Genomic DNA, 11,616 nt, shown 5'->3' with positions numbered 1-11,616 from the left:
TAGAGACAAGGGAGTAAAAAGTATATCCCCACGTAAGCTTGCAGCCCTTTGGTCTCCATAAGACTTCAGCCCCAGCCCCAAAAGGTATTGCGCGCACCTGCAGCACAACTTGAGGAAGGAGGTCCTCCCCGCCGGTGCGCCTACACCAGTGCACACCGTCAAACTGCGAAGAAAAAAGGATATAGAAAATGGGTCCTTGCTCCGAGTCCACTGAAATCCCCCCGCCTACGGCCGCGTGCGAGCAGAGCCCAGGCGGAGGGGAAGAGAGACGCCATGTTCCTAACGTGCGGGCGGCCCCAGCTTCGCACTCTTACTTGGTTCCCGAAAAAACAAGCATTAAGCGAAACGAGCGTTAAGTGAAACCGAAAGTATCTGACGACCCGAAGCGGCGGCCACGATTGTTTTTAATGACCCAGTGTGACTAACGTGAGCATTATAACGAAACTCTCCGAGTGCTAAGTGAAATCGGGTATCAATAAAAAAGGAGCGTTATAGCAAAATAGCGCTAAGCAAAACCATTAAGTGGGGGTTGCCTGTATAGAGCCTTGCCTAGAGTCGAGCTATCCATGTTTCCGAAGGCACTGGCAATATGTAGGCAGTTCATGGGGGTGCATGTGCACCCCCTGAGAGCGCTGGTGCACCCCCTCCCTGTCAGCCAGCGTTCCCGGGCAGGGGGTAGGTGAGACCGCTGATGTCCCCCCTGAAAGCACCGGCTGGGGGGGGGGGTGCGCCAGCTGCTGCCAGTTGCAGGTCGGCAGGATCGGCCGTGGGGGACCCCCCATCCTCAGAACAGTTGCTGACTGTCCAGTCAGGGGGGCATTTGACCCGCCGTCTCCTCCTCAGGAGGCACCAGTTGCCCATGTCAGAATGTCAGACTTCACTACCTTACTTACATTGCTGAAGTCTTCACATAGGAGAAGGGGATGTAGGTTGTAGCTGCATTGGTCTAAGGACATCAGCAGACAAAGTTCTTTGAGTAAATCTGAGATCTCTTATTAGACCAACTCAGACAATTGGAAAAAATCTTCTTTGCAAGCTTTCAGGTACAGATACCCTTTGTCAGGCTAAGGAAGAAACACTCATTTCCTCCTGGCTACTCACTGGGGCAGTCCATCAATTTCTATTTCAATGCTCCTCTTGAGTGGGGGAGACTCGCAATCTGACTGTTTTTTTTACAGTTTATGTAATGATCTTACAAAGGGCAAGATCCAAATTTTGTACTGAACTCTTTTCTCATTACTGGGGCTTATCATTTTTAAAAACACCTAGGATAATTATTACATTATTTAGTAATTACTTTTCTCGATCAGACTCACCTTAATTGAATCCTGCTGATAGCTCTGGGCTGCCTGAAAAACCTTTGAAGAGAAGATGCTGGTCAGTTTAGGGTATCAAAATGAATCGTCAGTACTGGTGTACATGATTATACAAACATGCAAGACATTGTACTGTTTGTCTTATGCTTAGACTCAGACTGGCATGTGAGAAATAAGGACTGCTTTCTGCAGCTGAAAAAACAGGGATCAGATCTGTAAAAGATTTTGTACAGTTTGAATAGTATTACCTAAGAGTAGGGATGCTGGTTTTCTCTGATAAAAAGAACAAACAAACCCAATTCTTGGTTTAAAAAAAGTAACCCAAAAACCACATTTTTCCCTGATTTAAAATGAAACACCACTAATATATATAGTAGCGTTTCATTTTAATCATAGAAAAATGTGGAGGGGGGGGGGGTTTAAAACCGAAAACAGGTTTTTTTAAATCAGAGAAAACCAGGATTGCTGCCTAAGAGCAAACTAATATTCTACTGGAGTGTGGAGCATTTATGGATGAAGTTAAGCAGCTGCCTAAAAGGAGCATTTTGAGGAGGTTCAGTGAAGAGAGGCCATTTCACATCTCTGACTAAGGGTGCTCTAAGGCAGTGTTTCTCAACCTTTTAAGTAGCAAGTACCCCCTAACTTCTGAAAATGTTACTAACTACCCCAACACTCAATTTTCTAGAAGATTTTATATTTACAGATTAATGTGTGCCATATGTTGGAAGAAGGGCTGTGTACATAAGGCCGTTATACGACAGATGTCTGATATGGTGTGGGTAGGGTTGCCACCTTTTACACCAGGGGTGCACAACTCAAGTATGTACCTGGGCTAGAGGTGATGTTGGCCAAAGCTAGGAGGACTGAACCCAGTGCCATGCAGAGTGGTATGCCAAATTATTACTGGGGAATTTAAAGCGCCGTGCAATGTGCAGTGCACCAAATTTTTTGGCATAGTTTTGAGAGGCAGAAGCGGAGAGAGAGAGAGGAACAGAGGGCATGAGAGAGAGAGAGTGTTAGGGTACCATGTACCCCTGCCTGTGTCTCGTGTACCCCCAAGGGTACACGTACCACAGGTTGAAAAACTATGCTCTAAGGAGAGGAATGAAGCAGGAAAATAATTAGCAAAATTTTAAATAAAGAGAAAACAAACCAGGAGAAAACTTGAGAGTCATGGTAACTGTTCAGATCAATTGAAAGCTTTCTGATGCTTTCTTAAATTAAGCCAGCAGGGCCTGAGAAAATTCACGACAGTTCTGAGAGAACTGGCAAAAGGGATCTTAGAGCCATAATTTCAAGAACCCTCCTGAACCATCTCCTTCCACTTACTGAGCTCTCACCAGGATCTGTGTGGGTTTAGGGCATCAAGAAGCATAACTGAAATGATCTTCACAGCTTGCCAGCTGCAGGAAAAATGCCAGGAACATACCTCTCTACATGGCCTTCTTCGACCTCATGAAAGCGTTCAACACTAAACTGTGGAGCACCGTGGAAGATCCTTCTGAAGTATGGATGCTCACTGAAATTTATCATCATTCTCCACCTACTCCATGATGTATGTGAGTGGTGGTTCTTAGTAACAGAACTATCACAGATCCCTTTGAGGTTAAGGTGGGAGTTAAGCAAGGCTGCGTCATCACCAGGGATCTGGGTTTTCTGTTTCCCATGGAAAAATAGAGAAAACCACGGATTCCCTGTTTTTAATCGGAGAAAACACGGATTTCTCTTTTTAGCAGAGAAATCTGCAGATTCTCTGCTTTTGCAAAGAGCTCTTGAAGGCTGGCACAGCTCCAGCCTGCAAGAGCCGATTGTAAAAAGGGCAAGAAACCCCCAGCCCTGGCCAGAGGGGGGAGGGCAGGGTTTGAGCCTCTGAGGCAGCCAAGGCTGGACTCAGGCTCAGACTTGCTCTTCACCCCTGGAGCATGGAGGTAAGTGGGGCTGTGGGGCAGGGCTGGGGAAGATGGCTGGGAGCAGAGGGAGTGGAGGGTGCTGCCAGCCCCAGGTGGCACATCGCAGCTGGAAGCAGGGCCAGGGGGTGAAGGCAGAGGTGCCCCTCTGAGGGGGGCTTTGCAGGCAAGAGATGTGGAGTCCAGTGTGGTGGTGCCCGCCATGTGCAGGCCGCACACATGCTGCCCAGCTGCCTGCCCAGAGGAGGGGGAGAGGGAGGCTGGCATGCAGCTGAGCACAGCTCCATGGCCGGCTCTGCAGCCATGGCGAGAGATGGGGTCGCGGCGGGGGGGGGGGGGGGCAGGGGCTTGGGTATGTGCCGCTGCCACTTACCTGGAGGGCCATGATGGCAATGACAGCCGCTGCCTTCAAAACCTCCTGCTGCTGCCACAGAGCTCTGCCTGGAGACGTGCAGCCAGCTGCTGCTGTTTACCTGTGGGGCCACCTGTGCCAGCGGTGACTGCCGCTGTCTACAAAACCTCCCACTGCTGCCACAGAACCAAGCTCAGAGCTGTGCAGCCAGCAGCAGTGACACAGCATGGGGTGGTTGTGGGGATGGCTGTGGGTTGCCTGATCACCACCACACTGTCACTACCACCCACCAGCTGGCTGCACAACTCCGGGCACAGCTCTGTGGCAGCAGCAGCATGTTTTGTAGGCAGCAGCCATCACAGCCCTCCAGGTAAGCGGCAGCACTGTGTAAGGCCAAACCTCCCCACCCCTGCGCCCCGCCACCATCACTCGCGGTGACTGCAGATCCAGCCACGGATCTGTGCTTCAGCCGCGTGCCATTCTCCTCCTCCCCCTCCCCTAGGCAGGCGGACGGGCAGCATATGTGTGGCCTGCATATGGTGGGCACCACCACACTGCGCCCTGCATTGCTTTCCCACAAAGCCCCTCTGCAGAAGGGGGGGGTCAGTTTAGATAAGATGTTAAGACAAACTTTCTCCTGTTAGAACTGAGAGGCAGTGGAACAGACTGCTCAGGAAAGTTGTGGAATCTCCTTCCCTGGGTCTTCAGGAGAAGGATTAATAGATGTTAGGGTCGGAGGGGACCTCAATAGATCATTGAGTCCGATCCCCTGCATAGGCAGGAAAGAGTGCTGGGTCTAGATGACCCCAGCTAGATGCTTATCTAACCTCCTCTTGAAGACCCCCAGGGTAGGGGAGAGCACCACCTCCCTTGGGAGCCCGTTCCAGACCTTGGCCACTCGAACTGTGAAGAAGTTCTTCCTAATGTCCAATCTAAATCTGCTCTCTGCTAGCTTGTGGCCATTATTTCTTGTAACCCCCAGGGGGCGCCTTGGTGAATAAAAACTCACCAATTCCCTTTTGTGCTCCTGTGATGAACTTATAGGCAGTGGAGGTTGGATAAGCATTGGACAAGGATGGTTTAGGACAGGCCAGCAACCCATAGCACGCATGCCAGTTAGTGGCACACGGAGATAGTTTACCTGTGGCATGTGAGGAAATTGTTTTTAAAACTTTTTTTTTGTAAGTTGCTGCTCCTGGCTCTCCTGAGCAGCCACAGGTGCCAGAGCTGTGGCAGGCACCAGGGTGGAGTCAGGAGAATGCAGGCAGGGAGACTGTTTGTGTTCTGCTGACCCTATCCCTGGGCTGCATCCTCTGGCCTCATCTGGCCCCTGGAAGGAGCTGCGGGGGGCTGGGGACAGAGTCTGGGCAGGCTCCCAGGGGGTGGGCGAGCCCTGAGGCCAGGCAGACAGATGCCCTGTCTCACAGGGTGGGGGACAGCACCGGGGTGCCGAGCGCTGAGGCAGGGCAGCGCAGGGGGAGGTACTGCAGGCAGGGCAACCCAGCCCAGCCCAGCCCAGCCCGGCCCTTAGGAAGGTGGGGGCTGCCCCAGGGCTCTGTGGGCTCAGGCCATGGCAGGAAGGTGGGAGCACTTGAGCTAGGGCCTGGCCCAGCCCATGCAGCTCTGTGGGGATGGGCTGCAGCTGCCATCAGAGTCCTCAGAGTCTCTAGAGTGTGCCAGTCCCTGGAGCTGCATATGGTGGCAGTGAGTGGGGCCAGCCCTGCCTGGCCCCATAGCATGTAGCTCCCTGTGCTCCCACCACAGGTAGTGGTGCTCCCCTGTCCCCAGCCACAGATAGTGGCAGCATGTGGAGCCAGCCCCACTCAGCCATGCGCAATAAAGCTGGTGGTGCAGGTCACGAGGCTCAGCTAGGGTGGCAGGGAAAGAGGTGGAGCTGGCTCAGCTCAATAGCACAGTGCTCCCTGCTGGTCCCCACGAACTTCATGTAGCAGTGAGCAGGGCTAGGCTGCTGGCTCCATCATGTGGGGCTCTACGCAGAGATGTGTGGCTTGGGCAGACTGCACGTAAGCATTGTGCAACGGAGCCAGGCAGACCCAATGCCCAGGCTCCGCACTCCTGCTGTCCCACTCTGGGTCCCCACTGGCCCTCAGGAAGTCCGGGCCCTGCACTCCCACTTGCTGCTGCCACTCCCCCATCGCTGCTTCCCTATTTTCCCTCCTGCCCACTTGCCCACCATTGCTGCTACTGCTGTTTCTCACCTGCTGCCACTTCCTGCCCCACCATACCACTCTGGCTCCAACTCAACCTGGCCAGCACAATGTGGTTCTCAGCTATATAGCCAGAACCGCTCAGCCCGGGATGGAACTAACGTAGCCCAGTACAGACTGACCACAGTTGGTACATTTTTGGCCACTGAGCAGTAAACAATGCAGCCATATGCCCAAGAGTAAGGACATGTTACACTGCACAGCCACCACATGCACTAACAATACTTTGGCTTAACACAGCATGGCAAGTATATGAAACAAAACTAGTATCCATTACTTCCAAGTGCTTGGCAAAAAGTTTAAATATATTAGGGTAGTACCAATGCCACTGCAAACTTTTGTTGTACTCCCTACTGTGTGTAATACAAAAAGAATTCAGTGTACAATATGCATGTACATTTTCTACTGTAGGAAAGAACTTGGAAGCACACTTTACTCAAGATGCAATTAAGGCCCCTTCCACCACCACCACTCTCTCAAAAAGAGACGCCTGAGGCTAAGAACTGTCCATTTCAAATTTATTGTTTAAAGTAGCCTTGTCCCCTACCTTAAACATTCTTTATAATTTAAGAACTGTTTTGGTTTTTTTTTTTTTTAGATAAAACAAAACCATGGAAATGTTTATAAAGGTGGCTGTTTCAGTCTTATTTTAAAATCCCACAATACAGTAGTTTTATATTTAAGGCTTAGACATTTTAGTAAGTCAACTGAAATTCTGACACACTACATTGATATTTACATCAACTCAAGATTATATAAAATAGTATACAAGCACTTGATATTGGGAGATCTCAATAGTATTGCTTAGAATTATAAAAAATACAGCAGTGTCTAAAATACTGTAGGTTTCATAAAAGCAGCAATTTAGTGACAGATTTTTTTCCCCATCTTAACCTTCAAGAACAACTGAAATAAAACATTACATAAGTCACTGACTTGCAAAAGGATCCTAGATTCTTAAACTCTGCAGCTTCAACATAAAAGGTAAATAAAATGTGTCAGATGAACACAGTGTTGCTAGAAGTCTAATGACAACTTTCTGAGCACCAGTTATTGCAGTTGATCTGTTTTTACTGGTTAAAAATAAATAATGGCACAGTCTGACAAACATCCATCATGGAGTGGCTTAAAAGATTAACCCTTCAGTGTTCAAGCTATCAGGAATGACAAGGCTATCCATACCATAAGCAATCATCTTTAAATAAACTATATACTGTTTTATTCCTGTGATGGAATAAAACTTTCAGAAGAACTTTCATCCTATCTAGAGAGAAATGAGATTTTTAAATAAACTATTTAAATGTACAAATAATATGAAGAGCAAGGACCAATTTTCACCCTACAGCATGTGTACACAATTCCCACTGAAACCAAATTCTGAATAAACTATGTTTTTTACGCTCACTCTCTCTCTCTCTTTTTTTGGTCCCAAATTAAAAACCTTTGGAGCATCTTTTTCAAGTCTCAAGAATAGAAACTAATGCACTTTTTTTAAATGCACGACCATTTTATTTTAACATTTTCCAACTAACTAGGCTATGAGAACTGATAGAACAACTTATGACATCGGGAAGTAGAAACATGAAATAGAATTTTTACAATCAAAAGATAACATCAGCTGTGCTTAATTTCTAAACAGCATATATAAAAAATGAAGTTTATAGTGTACATTTTCACATTTATATTTAACAAAAAGCTCTATTTCTATGTTGTATGCAAAAGTAGTCTCCCAGCATATGTAAACTGTAATTTTTCCCTTTTGTATTATGCAGAATACATCAATTCAGCCTATAAAAATACAATATAGATAAGTTCCTCATTCCCTGACGTAAGGATTCACAATTTTGACACAATATTGTAAACTTTGATTACATTCAAAATACAATTCTTAAGTCTTCAAAATTTAAGTATTGAGGTTTTGGCAGTCAGAGCTTTCAATATACAGTAGAATTACATAATCTCAGAACTTTTACGCAGAACTTACTAAATTGAAGACATATACTTTGCTCATATATTCCTGTTGCTACCAAGAGGTAAAGAAAGGCTTCCTGCTATGGAAGGTTTGTGTGAACGTATTACTCAGATGAACAATTCGGCCTTGGCTTCCAGTACCACTTCGCTGCTCCACAATCACACGTGGCATCTGAACTAGCTGAAGAGGACTCTTTCCATCCTTTAATGCCTGGGTAAGGTTCAGAATCTGCAGGAAGGTGGGGAAAAAAGGATTAAGTGGCACCCAATAAAAATGTGACTGTTTGGTCAATTCTTGTATAAAGAATCCACATTCAAGTGGATCTATTTTTGCTATAGTCTCTTCCAAAACAGCTCACTACTTTTACTCAGTTTAAATAAGTACAGATACTACCGATCTGCTGGTTATTCTCCTGCTTGTGTCTCTGGAACAAAAGCATATTTAATTCCTGCTTTAAAAGATCTTCTGAAGCAAGTATTCTCTTAACTACTGCAGTATCTTATGGCTAGATGAATGCTTTCAAGTCTCTCCCATCTTCATGGAAGACTACACTTCAAAAAGCCATAGGACAGCCATTAGGGCTGTGCGAAGCTTCAGGTGCTGATTCGATTTGGAGGGGATTCAGACTGGTTTGGCAGCCAAATTTCTGAATCCAAGTAAAATCGGAAGACCAATAAAAAGGTCCAAATCGATTCGGAGAGCCTCGGAGATTCAGGCAGTCCCCACTTGCCACCTCAGGGAGCTGGACCCAGACTCCATGCCAGTAAGTAAGGGACAGGAGGGGGAAGGGGACTGTGGGGGGCCCCCCACTAGGCCCCATACCTTGCCTGTTCCCCCAGCCTCCCTGAGCACCCCCTGACCCCTGCTCACTCTCCAAGCCCCATCAATGGCTGCCTCACCAAGCCCCAGTGTCCCAGCTCTTTATAAACAAATAAAAGTAAATTAAAAAAGGCCCCACACTCACCAGCTCCTGCCCGGTGGGGGGCTCCTCCACAAGCCCCGCATCCTCCACCCGCTCTCCCAGCCCCATCAATAGCTGCCCTGCCCACCACAGCATCCTGGCTCCTTTATTTATTTATTTATTTTAAATAAAGAGCCCACATTCACCAGCTGCTGCAGCAGCCATCAGAGCTTCTGGGGGCTTGTGGCAGAGCCTCCCACGCAGCGTGGGGCAGTGGGGATTGCCTCGCTCCACCTGGCAGGAGCTGGTGAGTGTGGGTCTGGGACACTGGGGCCAGGTAGGAGATGGGGCCTGTTTGATTAGGAGATTCAGAGATTCGGCTGGCATCGAATCAACTAAATCAGATTCAGCCAAATCCATTCAAGACAGTGATTCAAATCACTGAATCAAATCACTGCCCCCTGAATCAACTGAATCCAAATCGGAAGCTAATTCTAACCACTTCGCACAGGCCTAACAGCCATAACCATTTTCTTAGCCTAGAGCTGACAGATTTTAGCAATGCTAAAATGCTAAGTCTCCCGTGACAGGATAAAGTTTACAGGCCAAATTATTAAAGCATTAAAAAAAAAAAAAAAATTGGTAGTTATGCTAACACTCCCCAAGCCTTTCACAAACCCTTTGAAATAGAAAAACAAAAAAGTTTCGGGCATCCAGGCAATGATTTTGGTGAATCTATAAAAACCTTTACACTGAGAAAGATCTGGCTTTCAAGCTGCATGGAACCCAGAACGACACCTGGCCTAAGTGAAGACAAAATGCTTTTCTGTAGATAGTAACTGTTGTGCCTTCTCAGGTTGCTGAAGCCAATGATTTCTGCAAACTGCCAGGCTACTGGTGCCTTCATGAAGTACTTTAAAATTTAACTGGGAAAGAAAATCATGTACGAATTAGCAAGTTGGCCTTAAGATGTACATTCTGGGCTATCAACTCCATACCAAAGCTATCACCTAATATAAGCCCCTTTCATGCGCTGATCAAACTACATCTTAAAATATATATCTATTGGAACTATACAGTTATTGATGCAATAATCAGTAAATTAAAACCACTTAAACATCTCAAAAAGCTGTTCTCACTGGACAGCAATCAATGAATCTGTGTGTTTCTAGTGGGGTTTCCACTGATCTATACTAAGACTGATGCTATTGAAAAATCCAGTAATGATCTGGAAGTAGGATAAAGTGGTTGTTGACAAAATTTGATAGTGATACACAAACTGATGTAGTTGTAAATTATAAACACTGGGTAGTCAGACAGAGCAATCTGGATCATGTCATTTTGGCCCATTCAAACCATGATGCTTGAACTGACCAAACCAAAGATGTCTGAACAGAACAAAAACGCAAAATTCATCATCTAGGAACAAGGAATTCAGGATGTACATTCCAAAATGGGTGACTGGATGTATAAACTGGAGTAACAAGTGGCAGCAGGGCAGCATTGATTAGACTAATACTGAAGTACAGGACCCAGTTCTTGGGAGGGGGGGGGGGCTGTAATAATTTTATTTTTAAAGAATATGAAAACTTGCAGAGGGAGCAGGAAAAAGCCTGAAAATGTGTGAGGGCTAGAGAAAACAACTTAAGAGTGCTAAACTTGAGAAAGATATATGAACAATTTACCATGACAACTCCTATGTATCACCTCCTCATACACATGGCTTAGCTTTAAAGTACTGTGAGGTAAGAGCCCACATACGGAGAGTGACCACTGAACAACTGATGTACAGTAAAGGCCTACACTTGTTTTAGTCTGTAACAAAGCTGCTCTATTATTCATACCCTTAAAGAGCTAAATCTGACATTTTGGCTTCATGAACCAAATGAATGCTGCAGGACCAGTCTGTGGGTGGGATTCACGCCTCATGCACTGGGATTGGGGCCTGGATCCACCCGTTACTCCAATTTATACATCCGGCCACCCATTCTTCAATGGACATCCTGAATTCTTTGTACCTAGATTATGAATTCTGCATTTTGCTACACTCAAACATCTTTGGTTTGAATGGGTCAAAATGACATGATCTCTGGACAGATTGTTCCATCTGACCACCCAATGCTTATAGTTTAAAACTACAGTTTGCATCTCACCAGCAAATTTTGTCTACTTTATCCTACTTCCAGATCATTACTGGATTTTTTAAAAACATCAGGTCCAGTACAGATCAGTGGAGACCCCACTAAAAAACATGCACATACATTGACTGTTATCCAGTGAGAACAGCTTTCTGAGATTTTTTAGTTAGCTGCTTCTTAATTTACTGAGTGTTGCATCAATAACTATAGTTCCCATACATACACCATACATATAAAAAAAAGCAAAATCAGGTTTTACAAGACCCATTTTCCATAAAACAAAAAATCAGTGTCCAAGTCTTGTTAATTAGCATGCAAACAGTGTCAACTGAAAATAGCAACTTTAGCAGAAACCTGACCAGTTTACAAGCATCTCATTGGTGGTTATATATAGGACAGATTACTTGTAGTCTCCTCCACCCCATGGTTTTTTGTTGTTGTTGTTTTTTTTTAATGAAAGTAATTTTATTACTTAAGTGACTGATGCAAAATGAGAACAGCTTGTGTATTACAAGTCAGTTTGTTCAGTATATTGACAGACTGTGTTGTACTTCTGTGGTATGCAAGAAACATAACAAAATAATAAGAACCATTTTCTATAAATATTTTAATAGTCTCAGAAGCAGGCATGTGTAGGTTTCCTGAAACTTCTAATAAATTAATTGTCTGAGCATCCTAAAAAAAATGGATAACACTCTGATCAAAATCCAGTTTTAAAACAGAACTATAATGTACTTCCAGTATAGCACCACACTGAAGTGAAATGTAATGTTTAAATCCAAAGGAGTAAACATTTGATAAA

At 45.6% G+C, this 11,616-nt stretch overlaps 1 protein-coding gene across 2 annotated transcripts in view; it reads right to left on the bottom strand.

Moving 5' to 3' along the window:
• Positions 1 to 6,304: 6,304 nt before the first annotated feature.
• PI4K2B (phosphatidylinositol 4-kinase type 2 beta) overlaps positions 6,305 to 11,616 on the bottom strand; it is a 40,877-nt gene continuing 35,565 nt past the window's right edge. For both annotated transcript variants that reach the window (XM_006260430.4, XM_059721614.1), the window contains one exon: positions 6,305 to 8,003. In XM_006260430.4, coding sequence (XP_006260492.3) covers positions 7,827 to 8,003 — 177 coding nt within the window. In that variant the 3' untranslated portion in view covers positions 6,305 to 7,826. The remainder of the gene's footprint in view (positions 8,004 to 11,616) is intronic.

The sequence above is a fragment of the Alligator mississippiensis genome, chromosome 2 (genome assembly GCF_030867095.1).
Source record: "Alligator mississippiensis isolate rAllMis1 chromosome 2, rAllMis1, whole genome shotgun sequence".
NCBI lineage: Eukaryota > Metazoa > Chordata > Crocodylia > Alligatoridae > Alligator > Alligator mississippiensis.
Note: the sequence above shows the minus strand (reverse complement) of the source record. Positions and strands in the feature narration are given on the sequence as shown.